This window comes from Megascapheus bottae, chromosome 24 (genome assembly GCF_031878675.1).
Source record: "Megascapheus bottae isolate mThoBot1 chromosome 24, mThoBot2.hap1, whole genome shotgun sequence".
NCBI classification, from domain to species: domain Eukaryota; kingdom Metazoa; phylum Chordata; class Mammalia; order Rodentia; family Geomyidae; genus Megascapheus; species Megascapheus bottae.
In genome coordinates this window covers 24,891,539-24,910,775 of record NC_143532.1, presented here as the reverse complement: position 1 = coordinate 24,910,775, position 19,237 = coordinate 24,891,539, and the positions used below count along the sequence as shown (strand labels likewise).

The 19,237-nt window shown below is 48.0% G+C and overlaps 1 protein-coding gene across 1 annotated transcript in view; it reads right to left on the bottom strand.

The window, feature by feature from the left end:
• Brd7 (bromodomain containing 7) overlaps positions 1–3,908 on the bottom strand; it is a 41,627-nt gene extending 37,719 nt beyond the window's left edge. The window contains exons 1-2 of the mRNA XM_090357665.1: positions 3,667–3,908; positions 3,165–3,373 (exon numbers count right to left, since the gene is read on the bottom strand). Coding sequence (XP_090213791.1) covers positions 3,165–3,373; positions 3,667–3,715 — 258 coding nt within the window. The 5' untranslated portion in view covers positions 3,716–3,908. The remainder of the gene's footprint in view (positions 1–3,164; positions 3,374–3,666) is intronic.
• Between the last annotated feature and the right edge of the window lie 15,329 nt (positions 3,909–19,237).

Sequence of the window (19,237 nt, the reverse complement as noted above, 5' to 3'; positions counted from 1 at the left end):
CTATCTTCTTTGTCTTCTCCTGATGCCTTCCTGGCCCCTGCTACATGGAACCGAGAGCACAGCCACCTCCACTCCAGCTCCACAGGTGTCACACAGCTAAATTTTCTCAGAAGACCAGTGAGTCCTAAAACTCAGAAATGCAGAACATGGCTCATAGAGGCACCTGAAGACGCCCTCCCTAAATAATGCTAGCAAAAAGAACGACCTCCCCATGCCCAGACTGGCTTGGGAAAAAAAAAAAAAAAAGACCCAGGCCTGGTGCATGGCCTAGTAGTAACGTGCTTGCCTAGCATGCACGAAGCCCTGGGTTCAATTCCCCAAAACCACATATACAGAAAAAGCCAGAAATGGTGCTGTAGCTCAAGTGGCAGAGTGCTAGCCTTGAGCAAAACATGTCCAAGGACAGTGCCCAGGCCCTGAGTTTTATGGTTTCTAGTTCTGTATCCTTGGAAAGTAGAACTGTATGTAAACTTACTTCTCAAAAGGTTAAAATGAAAACTTATCCAGCTATTTGTCCTAATCTGTTCAACAGGATGGCCAGATAAACTGATGGATGCAAATACATCTTAGTACACAATGGCATCCAGATATACAGGTGGCTCTTGATACTTAGAAATGAGGTTAGGGAAGGGCAGTGGGTGGAACAAGACTGTTGTGTCTCCTGAAGATATTCTCATGAAAGTATGTAGAAGTGTGCAGTGAAACTCACTGAAGGACTACTTAGGACAATACAAAGTATTATTAAATAAAGGATGTTATAACAGATAATATGTCAAGAAAAAAAAAAGTTGCTAGGCCAGGCACACGTGGCTCATGCCTATAATCCTAGCTACCCATGAAACCAAGGATCAAAGCCAGCCTGGGTAGGTGAACCTGAAAGACTTTCAACTCCAATTAAGTAGTGAAAAGCCAGAAGAGGAGATATAGCTGAAGTAGTAGAGTACCAGCCTTGTGTGGAAAAAGTGAAGCGAGAGTCTGAAGCCTTGTGTTAGCCTCAATACCAGCACAAAGACAAAAAAAGAATCAATGAATATTATTTAACCAGTAATTATGATACACCTATACTGCAGTAGGGTGTGAACAGTGTAAAAGCAGCACTTTAAGCCCTCTGTACATCACCTTTATAATAATACTAAAAATACCCAATAATTTCTCATCTCTTGAATCACAATGTCAGCAACAGATGTAAACTGTTAAAAACAGTCATTAAGCAGCAATGCAAGCTACATTTAGAAATGTATCCAAAGGAAAAAAAAAACTTTAGAATGTAAAACTCCATAGCGGAGTAGATGTGTATAAAGTCCTGTAGTACTCATCTTTTTAAAAGCTACATTCATAGCCAGGAGATCGTGGCTCATGCCTGGAATCGTAGCTACGCAGGAGGCTGATAAGTTAAGATTTCTACCTAGGCCAGTCTAGGCAGAAATGTTTGCTAGTCTCCATCACCAAAAATAATTAGCAAGGGCAGGCACTAGTAGCTCATATTCTAGGAGATTACATCTGAGGATCATGGTTTGAAATTAGCCCAGGCAGGAAAGCCTGTAAAACTCTTACCTCCAATTAAACACCAAAAAGCTGGAAGTGGAGCTATGGCTCAGGTGGCAGAGCACTAGGCTGAGCACAAAAGTCCAAGGGCAGTGCCAGGTCTGGAGTTCAAATCTCAGGACTGGCACAGAAAAAAAGCCCCCACATGCTGGTGCTGGTGGCTCACCCCTGTAATCTTACTCAGGAGGTTGGGAATCTGAGGATCAAAGTCAGCCTGGGCATGAAAGTCTGCAATTCCTATCTCCAATTAACCGTCAAAAAACTGGAAGTGGTGCTGTGGCTCAAGTGGTACAGTACTAGCCTTGAGCTGAAGAGCTCAGGGACAGCGCCCAGGCTCAAAGTTCAAGCCCCATGACTAACCCCCCCCCCAAAAAAAAAAAGCTCAACAGTGGGGCATTTACTTTCAAGATACAATAACTGACTTTAGTTATTCAGCACAAGGTTAAAATTTGTAGGACAATTCCAGACAGGAATGGGATCATCCTTAGAAAGTTATCAGAGTTATTATTTTGTCTAGCTTACAAATCAACCATTAGCTACTAATTCTTTCCTACTAAATATATGTGGTTTTTTTATTTTTATTTTTTTGCCAGTCCTGGGGCTTGAACTCAGGGCCTGGGCACTGTCCTTGGACACTTTCTGTTCGAGACTAGTGCTCTGCCACTTGAGCCACAGCACCACTTCTGGCTTTTTCTGTGTATGTGGTACCGAGGAGTGAGCACTCTACCACTATGTCATGCTCCCTGCCCCAAGTGGGTTTTAATTTTTATGTTTGATGTTATTGTTATTACAACTCTAATCACATATTCTCTCTCTCCCTTTCTCCCTCCCTCCTCTTTTTGGTGGGTTCATGGGGCTTGAACTCTGGGCTTGAGCTCTTCAGCTCAAGGCTAAGTTAAGTGCTCTCTCTACCCCTGAACCACAGCACCATTTCCAGTTTTCTGGTGGTTAACTGGAGACAAAGAGTCTGTGGGACTTTTTTGTGTCCAGGCTGGCTTTAAACTCTCATCCTCAGATCTCAGCCTCCTGAGTAACTAGGATTACAGGCGTGAGCTCCTGGCACCCAGCCACATTTATCTCTTTAGTTGACTCAACCTTTTTCTTTTTAAACTGGGCTGCAATGTGCAGCTATGGTTCTGCCTCAACCTTTCTAGTCAAGCACTACCACGAATCAGCTCAGATATCAGAAAGGCGCACAAGTGTTTCATGCTTATAATCCTAGCGACTCGGGAGGCTGAGATCTGAGCATCAACAACGATTCATTATAGATTTGGCACTGTAATATTTCACAATATGTGAAAACCATCGTAGATCCAAATCACTTTTTGCACCGATTTTTACAAACCAACAGCGAGACTTCCCTGAGCATAACGTCTTACCCTTTCCTGGACTAAAAGGCTTCTTTGAAGCAGCCCCTCACAGGCTCCTTTCGTGACAGGTGGTTCGCTTTTCTTTCCTGCCCCGCTCCTCCACGAACCAAGCTAAGACTTTGCAGGCCGTCTTTTCGGTGTCCCGCCGGGACACCAAGAAGTTCTGTCAAGCCAGACTGGCGGCTGGAGGTGGCATCCTCTCCCTGTCACCCCCCGGGCCGTGGGGGTGCGGCAGGCCGCCGTCCTTACCTTGACTCTCCTCCGTTTCCTGCCCTTTTCCTCCCCCGAGGCTTGCTTCTCCCCCTTTTTCCTCTTCTTCCGCTTTCGGTCCTTGTGCTTGTCGTGATCGTTCCTGTCCTCGAAGAGGCTGGAGTCGTGTCCCGAGCTGCCGGTGGAGAGCTCGGTGACCTCGTTCCCTCCCACTTTCAGGACCAGCTTCAGCGGCTTCTCCACGTACTCTGAAACACACGCGAGCGCGCTGGGGTCCGCGGAGGGCTGGCCGGGCACGCGTGGCCCACCCCGGCTGCGGGCGCGGCCGAACGCCCCCGGGGCCTCTCGGGCGGCCTCCCGGTCTCCCACCGACACCCACACCGGGGCGCCGCCTCGAACGCCGCCCTAGCCCGGCTGCTGCGCCGCGGCGGCGGCGGGCCGCGCCCCCCCCACCCCTCCGCGGGTCGGGGCCTGCTCCAGCGCCCGGGGGCGGCGTGGGGAGGCCGGGCCCCGCCGCCCCGGCCGCAGCGCCCCCCCTCACCCTCGTAGAGGTGTTTGTCCGACTTGTGCTTCTTGTGCTTCTTGCCCATGTCCGACCGGGCCCCGGTGCCCGCCCCCCGCGCCAGGCCCAGGCCGTGCGGCGCCGCTTCCGGTCCGGGCCAGGCGAGCGGAGGGCGGGAGCGGGGCCCGCGAGACCCCGCGCCGCGCGGCAGGGGGACGGCGCGCGCCGGGCGGCGCGAGGCCCCTCACGAGAACACGGCGGCGGCGCCCGACGCAGCCGGAGCCCGAGAGCAACGCTGGAGCGGCGGGCGGCCCGCGCACCGGCGGCAGAGAGGGCCCGCTGCGCGCGCGCGCGAGCTGCGAGCGGCTGCGACGGGCGCCTCCTGGCGGCTGGAGGGGGCGCTGCAGCCTGCCTCGCGGGGCGGGGCCTAGGCCAGGAGGGGCGGGGCGATAGCGCAGGCTCTCAATCCCCGCCCCCTCCTCCCTCCCTCCTCACCTTCCCCCTCCTCCTTGTCCTCTCCCTCCTTCTCCCTCTCCTCTCTTTTCTTCCTCCCTCCCTCCCTCCCTCCCTCCTTTCCTTCCTTCCTTCCTTCCTTCCTTCCTTCCTTCCTTCCTTCCTTCCTTCCTTCCGTCCCTCCTTCTGTCCTGGGGTTTGAACTCAGGGCCTGGGCACTGTCCCTGAGCTACTTTTTTGCTCAAGACCAGTTTTCTACCGCTTGAGCCATAGAGCCACTTCCCGCTTTTTCTGTTTATGTGGTGCTGAGGAATTGAACCCAGGGCTTTGTGCCTGTTAGGCAAACATTCTACTACTAAGCTACATTCCCATATATATACCTGTATATGGACACAGGCACACATACATATATGGTTCCATCTGCCCATGGTTTCATCAATCTCCCAGTTCCCACAAAGCTCCCAGCTACTTACATATCTTTTTTTTTGTAGGAGGTGGGAAAGATAAGGTCCTGGGGCTTGAACTCAGAGTCTGAGTGTTGTTCCTGGGTTTTGTGCTCAAGGCTAGTACTCTACCACGTGAGCCACAGCTCTGAGTTTTTGTTACTATTGTTGTTGTTGGTGGTGGTGGTGGTGGTGGTGTAGTTATTTGGAGATAAGAGTATTTTCCTGTCCCATCTGGCTTTGAACCACAATCCTTAGATCCTCTTGAGAAGCTCGAATTACAGGTATGAGCTACTGGTGCCTACAAACTTTTTCATGCACGTATCCTGATCAACTGGGGGAAAAGTCTCTTCCAAGATGTCTTCACTTCCCCTCCAAAGACATTCCAGGGAAGAGGGAAGAGTTCTAATTGGCTTTCTTTGGAAAACATTGTGCACCAGGGAGTAGAGAGTCGATCCTTCTTGGTTCCGGGGGGCCAGCTCTGTGACTAAGAGGAGAAGGGTCTGTGACCTACAGCCTCTGCCAGTCCCCTGTGGTTAACCAGCCAAGATGAACTTCCTGGAGCAAGATAGTTCTCCCCTCCCCCATAAAAACACTTTGTGGTCAAGGGTGGATAAGAGAGGAAAGAGCAGCTGTGTTGGATAAGAGAATCTCTTCTACTTTAAATCAAGCCACCAGGGCCCTCTAAGGACAGGGTAAAGCTTGGGTTCAGCTTCACAGCTATTGGCTTTTTTTTTTTTTTTGCCCTCGATAATAATTATTTTATGTGATCAGAGGCACAGAAGCATTGCACCTTTGGGTTCATATCCCGCTTTGATCTCACTGTGTGTGAATGCATAGAATCCTGTACAATTTATCGTGTTCTTGTGTATAGCTACTGACATTCTGCTTTTTCCGCATTGCTGTGCCAGATTCCACTGTGGTGTAGCCTCTACTGTGATGTGCCGTACTGCAAAGTGTTCCTTCCCATTTACCTGTTTCCATCACCCATACATGACCCTCACTCTTCTAATGTCATTCTCCTCCTGTGATTACTCTGTGGTAGAGGAAAAAACATCTGCTTGCTTCATTTCCACGATGGAATGATCTTCCAGGTTGGAGATTTAGCTCAAAGGAAGAGCACCTGCCCTAACAAGTGCACAGCCCTGAGTTTGGTTCTCAGCAATGAAAAAAAAAAAAAGAAGAAGTGATCTTCATGGGTCAAAGTGTTCACAGCAGTGAAAAGCAAGCACAAGAAGCAGAAAACACCTCCTAGGAAAAGTCCCAGGAAGACAGAAAGCCCAACACATCTACTTTGAACTTCTCAGCATGGATCCTGTGCCTGACACACAGAAGCAAATGTTTCCTCAGTGGCATTCAGCTGTGCCGTAGGCCTAACCATTATCCTGATTTCAGCCTTTTTCTATGTATGTGGTACTGAGGAATCGAACCCTGGTCTTCGTGCATGCTAGGCAAGTACTCTACCACTAGGCCAAACTCCTGGCAAGTTCCAGAAACCAGAAGGGCATGGAGTTACTATATGATTGGGTTCAGCTTGTTACAGAGTAGTAAACTTACACAACTATCACCCCAAACAGAGAAACTGTCTGCTATGGATCTTTGCAAGAAGAATTAAGTGCGTAACATGGATAGAACATTAACCAAAGTGAGGCACTTGCTGAAGTGTGGAACATATTGTCTCCTTCCCCTGATTGTGGCCAGGCAGGAACACTGTCATTTCTGTCACTGATGGGGAAACCGAGGCCCACTCAGTGGTTTATCCACAGTGACTGGCTTGCCTGCCCGAATCCAGACCCTACCTTCTGACCTTCAAAGGGGAAACAAAAGGCTCATATAGCTCCAGTGCCTCTTCTCATGTGTATGGAATATAGTCTAAAACAAGTCCAGAAGCAGATGGATCCACTCCCCGCATGTGCTCCATGCACTGGGAAGGAGGCAATCTGATGAACAATGAGAAGCACTATGAATTGTCATTTATAGGTTTGAATTGGCCCAAGAAGACATGACTGCTTATCTTGGTGGAATTGTTCTGTAATGGTGGGATGCTGGGTTGGCATGATGTGGGTTTCTGATATCTGAGTGGAAGGCTCACTCTGATAAGGACCTGTGGAGTGGCTTCTCAGTATCAAATGGGCGGAGTATTCTGTGCTCTTGAGGAGATAGCTTGAGAGAGGCCTTGGCTAGTTGTATGTGTTGCACATTTCACCAGGTCCCTCTGACATGGCCCCGAAAGCTTCGTGCATGAACGATATTTTTTACATATATATATAATTTTTATTGTAACTAATAGAAGGGCCACACTATATCTTTTTTTTGTTGGTGGTGGTAGGACTTGAACTCTGGGCCTGGGCGTTGTCCCTGAGCTCTTCAGCTCTACCCCTTGAGCCACAACACCACTTGAGCCACAAACGCCACTAAACAAGCAATCATCACATAGAAAGTGGGTTGCTTCGAGTCAGGATTGACCCCCAGGCTGGATAAACACTACAGCTCTGAAGAAGGACAAATCTGCTCAAGTTGCAGCTTTATGTTTGCCAGCTCTGCAGTCTTGGGTGCAACTGCAAGGGCTGCCCTTTTCCTCAAACAAGGACAAGGTCTTGTGCAGCAAGAGGCATGGGGGTGTGGAAGTTCTGGGTGTAATGCCTGATGCATAAGAAGAGCTCAATAAGCATTACCACTGATATTAACTTGTAAGTTAATGGCAATCCTTTAAGAACAATTGAGGTAATATCACTTTTCTGTTTTATATTGTCTTCTGGCTCCCAGTTTCACCTCGTATCAAAGCCAAATTCACACATTGGTTTTTCAGGAGTGGATGTGGTCACTGTCATTTCTCCAGCCCTCCAGGTTGACATGGCCCTACCACAATGGGTTCCTGGATTCTGACACCCTAGGCTGCCCTCTACCCCAGGACCTTGACTTCTCTGTTCCTTGTGCCTCCTGCGCGCGCGCTCTCTCTCTCTCTCTCTCTCTCTCTCTCTCTCTCTCTCTCTCTCTCTCTCTCTCTCTCTCTCTCTCTCTCTCTCTCTCTCTTTAGTTGCTGCTCTCACAACTCTTTTTTTTTTTTTTTTGGTGAGTCATGGGGCTTGGACTCAGCCTGGGCACGGACCCTGAGCTCTTCAACTTAAGGCTACCACCCTACCCTTGAGCCAAGCCCCACTTCCCCTTTTTTCTAGTGGTTAATTAGAGATAAGAGTCTCAGGTCCTTTTGTGCCTAGGCTAGCTTTGAACCTTGATCCTCAGATCTTAGCCTCCTGAGAAGCTAGGATTACAGGCCTGAGCCACCTGGTCCCACTCGCAACTCATACTCACTGTGACACCCCATCCCAAAATATCTGGACCAGTTAGCCCCAGTTGTCCTTCCCCTGTATCCATGTAGGCTGGCGTGGACAAGATGCTCAGACACAGTGTTTCTCATGTCTCCCCTCCCCCTGCATATGGGATTCTCAGCACCCTGAGGACAGGGACTGAGTCTTGGACTTCAGGGTCATGGTCCTGGTGCTTGCCACAGTCTTGATTTCAGCGTAGCCCTTCCAACAATATTTGATAGATAAATAAAAGTGAATCCACATTACCATGCTGGGTAATGACTGAGGCTCTTTCCAGCCAATTTGGAGGTGACTGTCTTAATTGCCTTGCAGAGAGTTTGTGGAGGAAGCCAGAGGTCACTGGGAAGTGTGGCGTTCCCAGGAAATCTCTGCCCAGCTCCACTTTGGGGGCTCTCTCAGCTCAACCTCTTTGTGGAAGAGTTGCTTTCCAGGCCCAGTGACCAGGGCAGGCACAGGCCCTTAGAAACCCCATCTCCCTGCAGTATGCCCTGGTCTCCCATTGCTTTCCCTCCTGTGGAGGGGGCACAGCAGATACCCTGACCACCGGTTCCTGGCATGGAATGTGGCCTCCTGGAGTTGGGGTGGGTGTGAGACAGGGGAGTGGAACTCAGTGGTTTGGTTCTGGGAGACCACTGGTGACCTTCATAAACTACCTCTAAAGTAACAGGTGTGTGAAGGAGCTGTGCCTCGAGCCAGCCAGGATCTAGCGCTGATAGGAGCTTCCCTTCCCCCCACCCTCTTTCCCTCTGTTTCACCCCCCCCCCCCCCCGTTCCTTAGATCCCCTTGTGGAGAGAGAGGAGGCAGAGGTGGGTACTAAGTCTGAGTGTCCTGGGCTCCTTGCATATTTCATGCTTTTCTTTTTGCACTTCAATTTTTTTTCCAGCCAGTCCTGGGACTTGAACTCAGGGCCTAAGCACTGTCCTTGGGTTTCCTCAAGGCACCACTTCCGCTGCACTTCAATTTTTAAAATTATCTTTAAGTAGTGTACAAAGGGGTTTCAATTCAATATATCAGTTTATGATTACAGTGTGTCTTGATCTATGTCCTTAAACCCTTCCATCATCCTTTCCTCTCCTTCTCCTTTCTCCTTCCCTCCCTCCCTCCCTTTCTTCCTCTCTCTTTATCATTTGGGTTTGAACTCAGTACCTCACATTTGCTAGGCAGGAACTCTATCACTTACGTATCACTCTATCACTTCTTGTGTCTGGCTCTCAGTTTCTTCATCTGAGCAATGGGCAGAACAACCCTTTGGGGTTGGCAAAAGCAAAGCATGAAGAGCATCCAGAGCCTCCCGAGGCAGAGGAGGGGAAGAATGGGGTGGGGAAGGGCTACTCCTCCTGGATGCTCAGGACAGGGGGTGGGTGGCCCTCTGCCCTAGGAAGGGAACAAGGTGGCAGTTCTGGAGCGTGAGTCCTGCAGAGCCATGGCTGGTTCCCCAATTTGGCAGCAGGGATGGGTCTGGGTCTTCCTGGTGCCAGCCTGCCCTCACTGCTGGGAGAAGCCCAGAGTGACTGGACCAAGGCTAGGCCGCTCTTTGGAGTGCGGTGGCCTGAGGTAATGAACTGTGGCAAGCTGTTGATGTGGCCGTTTCCGGGGTTGCCCGTGGCCACTGGTCACTGCAAGCAGCCCAAGCCACCTGATCAGGGTGAACAGAAGAGAGAGGTGGCAGATAGCAGCTGTCCTCTGTTATCCCCAAACCAGAAAGTCACTCAGGCTCAGCTCCAGGCCAGGTGGAGATAAACCTGGAGCCCTGGTTCCTATTCAAACGAGGCAACACCAGGGCCTCCCTTCCTCCTTCCTTTCCTGCCTTCCTACCTAACTTCATCTAGTATGTCTTGTGTGCCAGGCTCTGCTAGATGTTGAGTAAATGGTGGGAGGATAGAGGTGGCCCTGCTCTCGAGGCAGTTCAACAAGCAAGCGTGCTTTAACTGATAACTATAGAACTGCAGACAGGTTGCTGCTATGTCCAGGCTCTGTTCCAGCAATTAGACCTAGGCAAGGTCACTTAGAGGGAGCCCCTTTGACTTGGGTTTTAGGTTGAGCACCCTAGAAGTGCATGCCCTAGGGGAGAGGAGAGTTGGGGTAGCGAGCAGAAAAAAACTGCGGGGGGAAGTGAGGTGATCTGGCTAGGCCAGTCTACAAGGGAAAGTGGGGTGTGTGGAATATGTATTGTACCAAGGAATGTTGCCTCCCTTGAGGGAAAAGCCTGGCTTTCACAGCCTGCACCAGATAGTGAAGTCTACCCTGGGCTGCTCTGTTGTCGGGGGCTGCTTGGTCCCAGGGCAGCTCTCCAAAGAACATGGATGCTGGCTCTGACCAACCAGTACTAACATCTGCTGGAGATGGCACTCTCCTCTAGCCCTCTCTGGAAAGGAAACCTGTGTAGATATCACTACACCCATCAAGCAGACAGCAGGCTCCCATGGGCAAGGCTAGACGCACATGGGGCAGACAGGAGGCCAGGCTTGGAGCAGGATGGGAGGAGGATTAGTACAGGGGCAACATCCAGGAAGGCCTGGTTCAGATGCTTGATTTTCTTTGGGACACAGCAGAATTAAGAACATGGCCAGGGGCCGGGAGTTTGGCCTAGTGGTAGAGTACTTGCCTAGCATGCATGAAGACCTGGGTTCGATTCCTTGGTACCACATGCATAGAAAGAAGTGGTACTGTGGTTCAACTGGTAGAGCTCTAGCCTTGAGAAGACCAAGGACCGTGCTCAGGCCCTGAATTCAAGCCCAAGGATTGGAAAAAAACAGGAAAATAAAGTGTTGGGGGCCGAATAACCCCATGTCTAATAACTTTCTGCTGAGACAAGGCAAGGTGCAAGAGGCAGGGTGCAATACTTGATTACGATCGGTTACAGATGTGTTATTGTTTATCACTCTCTGCTGGGAGTGAGGGTATATTAGCTGGAGGGACTTCCTCAGGAGGGGTTGTTTGGAGAGAGATTTTCCTGCCTTGATGAAGCTGCGTGGCGTCTCTGTTCGTGCTCCAGGGAAAGAAGGCTGAGTGCGGGAGGACAGTGGGCCCTCTCCTCTGGCGGCTTAGACTCGTCGGCTGTGTTTTTCCCCATTCCTGCTAGTCAAGAGGGACCGGGGACGAAGGACCCTGACAATAACGAACATGGCCAGGTCTAGATTTTAAGAAATGCTTTGGCCTATGAAAAAAAGACTAGATACGTCATGAATGAATCCACAAAATGTGGTACATATACACATTGGAATATTATTTGGCCATAAAGAAGAAGGATCTTATGCCATTTGCAGGGAAATGAATGGAATTGCTAAGTGAAATGAGCTGGGTGTAGGACAATAATGTATTTGTTCTCTTATACATGGATATTAGACCTAAGAGCTAAACATATGTATAAACATACCCAGATCATACATACATACACACATATAAGTATGTTTGTGTCTGTATATGAATACCTCTGTGCAAATCTACATAGATTCAAGTACATTGTATAGATTCATTTATACATATGTACATATGCATATATTCATTGTATTTGTAAATTGTACATCTATTTGAGGGAGATGGGGAAGAAAAGAGAATGTTAGCGAATGAAGGCAGCAAAACAAAAGTCACTGAAAGCTGTTGACTATTAGAGGGTAATGGGAAAGGGTAAGAGTGAAGGGTCCATCTGATTAAAATCCTGTCTATGTACTTGTGAAAAAAAAAAGCGAGATAAATGCAACAATGGTACTCACTAGACGCTTTGTCAACAATGAACTGTACAATTTGTGGGTGGGGATGGGAAGGAAAAACTGGAAGAGAGCAAGGGAAGGATTGACAGTTCAAAAAGAAATGCACTCATTACCTGACATGTAACTATAACCCTTTTATAGTACTAATAGAAAACATAAAAAAGGAAGAATTGTGGCTTCTGAATGGAGAAAGTGCTCATCGTTCATGACACCAGGCAGACAGACCAGCAGGAACTGACATGGCTCGTAAGGAGGAGAGGTTGAGGACTTGGAGTAGCGTGTGGTAGGTGGACTGCCGTGATGGGACTATCTGAGAGTTATTTGGGAGGAAGGAAATATAGAAAAGAGATGCTTGGGAACAGCCTAGGAGGAGACCCTCAAGCCAAAAAATAGACATTGGAGAGCCATGCTGTGTTGGCTCATGCCTGTAATCCTGGCTACTCAGGAGGCTGAGATCTGAGTATCACTGTTCAAATCTAGCTTGGGCAAGAAAGTCTGTGACTCTTATCTTCAACGATCCACCAGAAAACTGGAAGTAGAACTGTGGCTCAAACTGGTAGAGTGCTAGCCTTGAGCTGAAAAGCTCAGGGACAGCACCCTGCCCCCGAGTTCAAGCCCCACAACCACAGAGAAGAGGGGGGACCTGCCTGTAAGGATGCCTAAGAGAGGAAACTGGAGAGAAAGAGAAGCAGAGGAGGCTCCCATGCCTAGTGGCAGAGACTATATTCTGTTAAGAAGAATACAGCAAGGGCCCCTGGACTCACTCTTTCTTTCTTTCTTTCTTTCTTTCTTTCTTTCTTTCTTTCTTTCTTTCTTTCTTTCTTTCTTTCTTTCTTTCCTTCTTTCTTTCTGCCAGTCCTGGCTCAGGGTCTGAGCACTGTCCTTGGACTTTCTCAAGGCTAGAGCTCTACCACTTGAGCCTCAGCACCACTTCCGGCTTTTTTCTATGTATGTGGTACCGAGGAATTGAACCCGGGTCTTCATGCATGCAAGGCAAGCACTCTACCACTAGGCCAAACTCCCAACCCCCAAGCTGGACATTTCTAGGAGCCCTATGTGGGACACACAGTGGTTTGGAAATGGTTCTGCAGGCCCAAGCTCACTTCACACATTGGCTTCTTGGATCTTTGCTCTGGGCATGGGCCCAAGATTCATTTCTTTCTGAGCAAATGGCTTTGTGCTTGATAACCCTTCTATTTTCATTTTCCAGCACTGGGAATTGGACCCCATGGCTTGCTCACAAGCCACATCAAAGATCTTTTGTCTCCATTTAAATGTGTGTGTGTGTGCGCGCGCGCGTGTGTGCATGCATGTGTACGCCAGTCCTAGGGTTTTCACTCAGGGTTTTGGTGCTATCCCTGAGCTTCTTTTGCTCAAGGCTAGCATTCTACCACTTGAGCCACAGAACCACTTGTTTTTCTGGTGGTTAACTGGAGATAAGACTTTGCCAGGACTAGCTTCAAGCCATGATTCTCAGTCAGGTGTGGTGGCTCATGCCTGTAATCCTAGCTACTCAGGAGGCTGAGATCTGAGGATTGTAGTTCAAAGCCAGCCTGGGCACTAGAAAATGGGAAGTGGGGCTGTGGCTCAAGAGGTAGGGCAGTAGCTTTGAGCTGAAGAGCTCAGTGACAGCGCCCAGGCCCAGAGTTCAAGCCCCATGAACCCCTCTCCAAAAAAACTCATGATTCTCTTAGATCTTAGCCTCTTGAGTAGCTAGGATTACAGGTGTGAGCCATTGGCACCTGACTTCTATTTTAAATTTGAGATAGAATCTTATTTATTTTCCCTAGGCTAGGCTGGAACTTGAGATCCTCTTGCCTCTACTTCCAGAGTAGCTGGGGTTACAGGCATATACTATGGCACCTGATTGTGCTTGATAAACTCTTGTTAGATTGTGATTCTGGGTTTGTACCATATTGTACAATTTCTACTGTCATCATTTTGGCTCTGCCACAACTACTGTGAAATGGGGTATGTTTCTAGTATCTCTGGGCCTCAACCTTCCCATCTCTACAGGGCCATCAAAAGAATGGTTATTTTCAGATGTTGCTCTGTCCATGTCTGAAAAAAAGTTTGACTTAAAAAAAAAAATCTATGGGGCTGGAGTGTGGCCTAGTGGTACATGCTTGCCTAGCATGTACGAAGCCCTGGGTTCGATTCCTTGGTACCATATTCACAGAAAACTCTGGAAATGGTTCTGTGGCTCAAGTGGTAGAGTGCTGGCCTTGAGAAAGCCCAAGGACAGTGCCCAGGCTCAGAGTGCAAGCCCCAAGACTGGCCAAAAAAAAAAAAAATCTGTGCACAAAGTGACACACGGAATTGAAAGCCCTTGTGTGTGTGACTCATGCCTGTACATCTAGCTACTCAGATTTGAGACTGAGATTTGAGGATCACGATTCTAGCTCAGTCCAGGAAGGAATGTCTGTGAGACTGTTCTCACAGACGTTGACCACTAAAAAGTCAAAAGTGGAAGAATGGCCAAAGTGGTAGGGCACCAGCTCTGAGTGAAAAGCACAAGAGACAGCACATGGTCCTGAGTTCAAGCCCAGAATTTACACACACACACACACACACACTTCTTCTTAATTTTTAGACTTGAACTTAGTTTTTTTCTAAGCAGCACAAATTCAGAATAGAAGAATTCAAATAAAGTTATAGAAATAATCTTAAATTCATTGTTTTACTTCTTTCTATAACATTTTGGGATGTATCACTTCAGATAATGTTATAAATATATACCCAGAACCACTGGAGTCACAATAATAGACTTGAAAATAAAAAATTGTCTCAGTAAGTCAAAATGTACTTCTGCAGAAGTGTGAACCACTAGCCAAAAATTTGGCAAGCAAGCACAGGGAGCAGGCACGCTGCCCCGCTATCTATCCCTAACTCTTCAGGCTCTGTCCTTTTGCTCACATACGTTGAGCTCAGGTTCACAGTCTTCATGATTGGCTAGTTTAAAAAGGGTAAGTTGTATTTACATAAAGCGACTTTGAAGTAAGAGTAATAGTATGCAAGTAACTTCAAAATACTATATTTTTTGGGGGGTGGGTCATGGGGCTTAAACTTGGCCTGGGCATTGTCCCTGAGCTCTTCAGCTCAAGGCTACCGCCCTACCCTTGAGCCAAGCCCCACTTCCCATTTTCTAGAGGTTAATTGGAGATAAGAGTCTCAGGTCCTTTTGTGCCCAGGCTGGCTTTGAACCTTGGGCCTCAGACCTCAGCCTTCTGAGTAGCTAGGATTACAGGTGTGAGCCACCATGTCTGGCTCAAAATACTATTATTTCTTGAACAATCTGAGATGTGTCTTAATTTCATCTGGAAAAGAAACCAGTTTCTTTTTTGCCAGTCCTGGGGCTTGGATTCAGTGTCCTTTGGACACTTTTTGCTCAAGGCTAGTGCTCTGCCACTTGAGCCACAGTGTTACTTCTGGCCTTTTCTGTGTATGTGGTTCCGGGGAATGGAACCCAGGTCTTTATACAGGCTAGGCGAATACACTACCACTAGGCCATGCTCCCAGCCTAAGAAACCAATTTAAGACAAAACCTTACATTAAAAAAATTCTTCTTTATCCCAAAACTGTTTTTTTTTTTCCTGAACAAGAACCAAGCCACCAGTCCAAAGCAGGAACTTTTAAAGCAGCACACTTTGATAGAAAAGACAGTTTTCCTCACAACACATTCCCATTCATTTCTCTAAGTAGAGGTTAGTAATTTTAGTAGTTTGGGTAGTTTATAACAAATGTTTGGCTGGGCACTGATGGGTCATGCCTATAGTTCTAGCTGCTCAGGAGAGTGAGATCTGAGGATTGTGACTTGAAGTCAGCTTGGAAGGAAAGTCTATGAGTCTCTTATCTCCATTTAACTATTAAAAATGTTGGAAGTAGAGGTGTAGCTCAAGTGATAGTGTGTTAACCTTGAAAGAAAGAGATACAAAAGCCCAGGGATAGTGTGTAGGCTCTGAGATCAAGCCCAGAATAATTTTTATAAGAAAAGAACTGGAGCAAAAAGGGGAACATCTACAGACCAACAGGTTTTATTTGGAAGGAAAACCTGGGAGAGGCAGCCAAGCCTTCTTTAGTCCGCTGGTGGGGAAATGGCAGATCCCCCTTATAACTAAAGTCCCTTAAAATATTAGCAGAAAAAGAGAAGTTAGGCAGGGCTAGAAGAAGGCAGGGCAGGTGAGTAATGTAAATTTTGACTGAGGAGTTTCAAGGTTTCAGCAGCATCTTTGTTCACCAGGGGTGGCAGTGTCAGGTATGGCCCTGGTCTTAGGCTCTTTTCTCCAAACTCCAGGGAATGTTCTCCCCCAGGGAAGAAGGGAGGGGAAACGACTCAGCAGGGTCAGCAGCAAGGACAGGTCCAAGATATGGCTGTCAAGGGGAAAGGTGAGTGCTTTCAGTTCAAGTCATTTTCCATCAGTTCTAATACATTCTAGCATGCAGGCATAGATTATATTCATGGGCAAGAACAAGAAAGTGTCTCTAAAGTTAGAATAACCTGACCACAAAAGGAAAATGTTGGCAATGATAAACTGAGATGTCAATTTCTTTCTTTCTTTTTCTTTTCTTTTTTTTTTTTCAGTGATGGAGCTTGAACACTGGGCCTGGGCGCCGTCCCTGTGTCCCTGAGCTCTTTAGCTCAGGGGTATCACTCTACCACTTGATTCACAGTGCCACTTCCAGTTTTCTGGTGGTTAATTGGAGATAAGAGAATCTCAGGGACTTTTGTGCCCAGGCTGGCTTGAACCTGGGTCCTCAGATTTTGGCCTCCTAAGTAGCTAGGATTATAGGTGTGAGCCATTGACACCCATCTAGATGTCAATTCTTTTTACTCACAAACCTAACGAAAGATGAAGAAGGGTTGAGGGACTTTTTTGTTTATTTAAAATAAATTCTTTTGATTTTTGTGGGTGCTAGGATTTGAACCCAGTTTTATGCATAGTAGGCATAGTGACTCTGCCACTCAAGTCACCCATTTCCAGCTTTTTGTTGGTTACTTAAAGATCGAAGTTTCATGGCCTTCCAGTACTGGCTTTGAACCCTAAACCTCAGATCTTAGTCTCCTAAGTAGCTGGGATTATAGGCATGAACCACAGGCACCTACAAAGAATCTGACAGCAGTGCTGAAACTGCCAAAAGGGTCATGTTATTCTCCTTGTCCAATCACCTGTGGTCTTGTTTCTGAGGGTGGAGTCTTGGTCAGGGAGGGCCAATGAGAAAGCTCAACAACTTTTACCCATTGCAGATGATTGCTATGTGAGTTTGCTGGTAGGGTAGCTTCATGATGGGAAAAGTGATTATTATCGATGATATTAATAGTTGATAGTGACTGAACTCTTACTTTATATCAGGGTAGGACATAGATGAGTTCTTCTATAATGAAGCATTGAAGCTGGATTCTCAATGCAGCAAAAGCACACCATGGAAAGATGCAAAGAAAGCCGTTCATTTAATCTTCAGGGTACTGACATGAGCTTTATGTTTAAATAGAAACAGAATCTGGGACAGGCAAAAAGTATGCAGATTTACTAACCAGTCCTGGTCAATCAAAGGGAAGGTGCCAAGGTGATCTTTAAGCTGGGATTCAAGGAAAGTCATTGCTGCTGTTCTTTGAAGGGAGGAATCTAGTCAGGAGAAACAAGTCATTGTTGCCCGGGATGAGGCAGAGGCAGAGGCTCTGCTGTTCCTTTTAGGGGGAGAATTTCTTCTCTCTGTCATTATAAAGATGTTCCTAATGAGTTCTGGATTCCAAAGTAGTTTCAGAAAGAAGGGCTCAAAGAAAAGCCAGATAAAAAATGGAGACACAGCCATGCGCAGTGGCTCATGCCTGTAATCCTAGCTACTCAGGAGGCTGAGATCTGAGGATCAATGTTCAAGGCCAACCAGGGCACAAAAGGACCTCAGACTTATCTCCAATTAACCTCTAGAAAATGGGAAGTGGGGCTTGGCTCAAGGGTAGGGTAGTAGCCTTGAGCTGAAGAGCTCAGGGACAGTGCCCAGGCTGAGTTCAAGCCCTATGACCCCTCCCCCCCACACAAAATGGAGACGGACCTGCCAAATAAAACTGCAAACTTACCATTGGGCAGCTATGATTAGCATCAACTCCAACATACAGATGGACAAACTGAGGCTGAGCAAAATCCATCTTCGCACCCAAGGGATGAGGGTCTGGGATTTGAACTCAGACAATGTAACTCTAGAGCTGAGTACATGGCCACTACTGAACACTGCTCCGAATCACCAGATCACGTTAGGGGACAAGAATAGACCGTGGCAGCTCAGGGTAATGACAGAGAGACAAACCAGGTGCATTTGTTTTCAAAGTGTGCAGGGCACCAAGTAGAAGAGATTCCCTGTGACCGTCATTCTCACCCTGGCCTCCCCCTGCTAGCTGCTTGGTGCCCTCCTCTGCTTTCCCGGGCAACCCAGCCGCAGCTGGAGGCAGCCCCTGGGAACCTCAGAGCCGTTTTATGGCGTGCAGATGGTGTTTCCGCCGAGCCCCTCGCTTTTCATGTCGGTGGCCTCTGGGAGCTGCGCCAGCCCAGATGTCCCTGATCGTGAGAAAGCCTAGCCTGGCAAGGCTGGCACAAGATGCCAGGGCCAGGGCCTTAGGCCAGCTCTGGCTTGATTCTCTGGTGAGAGGACTTGGCTGAGTGCCCATGAGGTGCGTGATCCTGTGTCGTTTGTGTCCAGCCGTGTGATTAGGATGAGGTATCTTTGGAGCTGGGAACGCCACCGAGCCCACAGGTACAGATGCTGCCCAACTAGCTTAGCAAATGCCCCTTTTTCTTTTTATCTGACTTTCAGACTACCTGACTGCTTCCCCATCTGAGAAGGTCCCCATGGCAGGAATAACCTGCCTCCCTTCAGTGCTAGCCAGGTGTCTCCTCCATCAGATGATGAGCTAAGCAGTCTCAGGGAAAATGGAACTTTGCACTCTGCTATAACAATCGGGGTGCCCCCATTCAGGGAAATGGGGCTCTCCTATCAGACTGGCAGCTCTCAAGATTGAGAATGATACAGGTGTCTCTTCTTTTTTTTTTTTTTGCCAGTCCTGGGCTTGAGCTCAGGGCCTGAGCACTGTCCTTGGACTTTCTCAAGGCTAGAGCTCTACCACTTGAGCCTCAGCACCACTTCCAGCATTTTTCTATGTATGTGGTGCCGAGGAATCGAACCCGGGTCTTCATGCATGCTAGGCAAGCACTCTAACCACTAGGCCAAACTCCCGGCCCCTACAGGTGTCTCTTCTATCAGGCTGAAAACACCCTAGTGATGAGTTGAATACTTCCTCTGTCAGACTAGGAATCCCCTTAAGAGTGTCTTAGGGGGTTTCCCTTTGCCTTTCTCCTCCAAATGTTTGGAAAGATGTTGTCCTTGAAAGATGCCACTGTGGCTTGGATATGAAGTGTCTATGCAAAAGCTCAGGCATTGAGCACGTGGTACCCAGTTGGTGGCAGTACTGAGAGATCACTGGATGTTCACTGGATGACTGGATCACGAGGGTTCCAACTTCACCAGGTTGAGTTCACAGGCTGTTCAGAGCTAGGACCAAACTGAAAGAAGTGAGGGTGTGCCTTTGAAGGGCATTTCTTATTTCTTGTCCCTGAATTATTTCTCTCTCCCTCTCTCTCAACCTCTGCTCCCTCTCTCCTTCATAGCTATCATGAAGTAAGC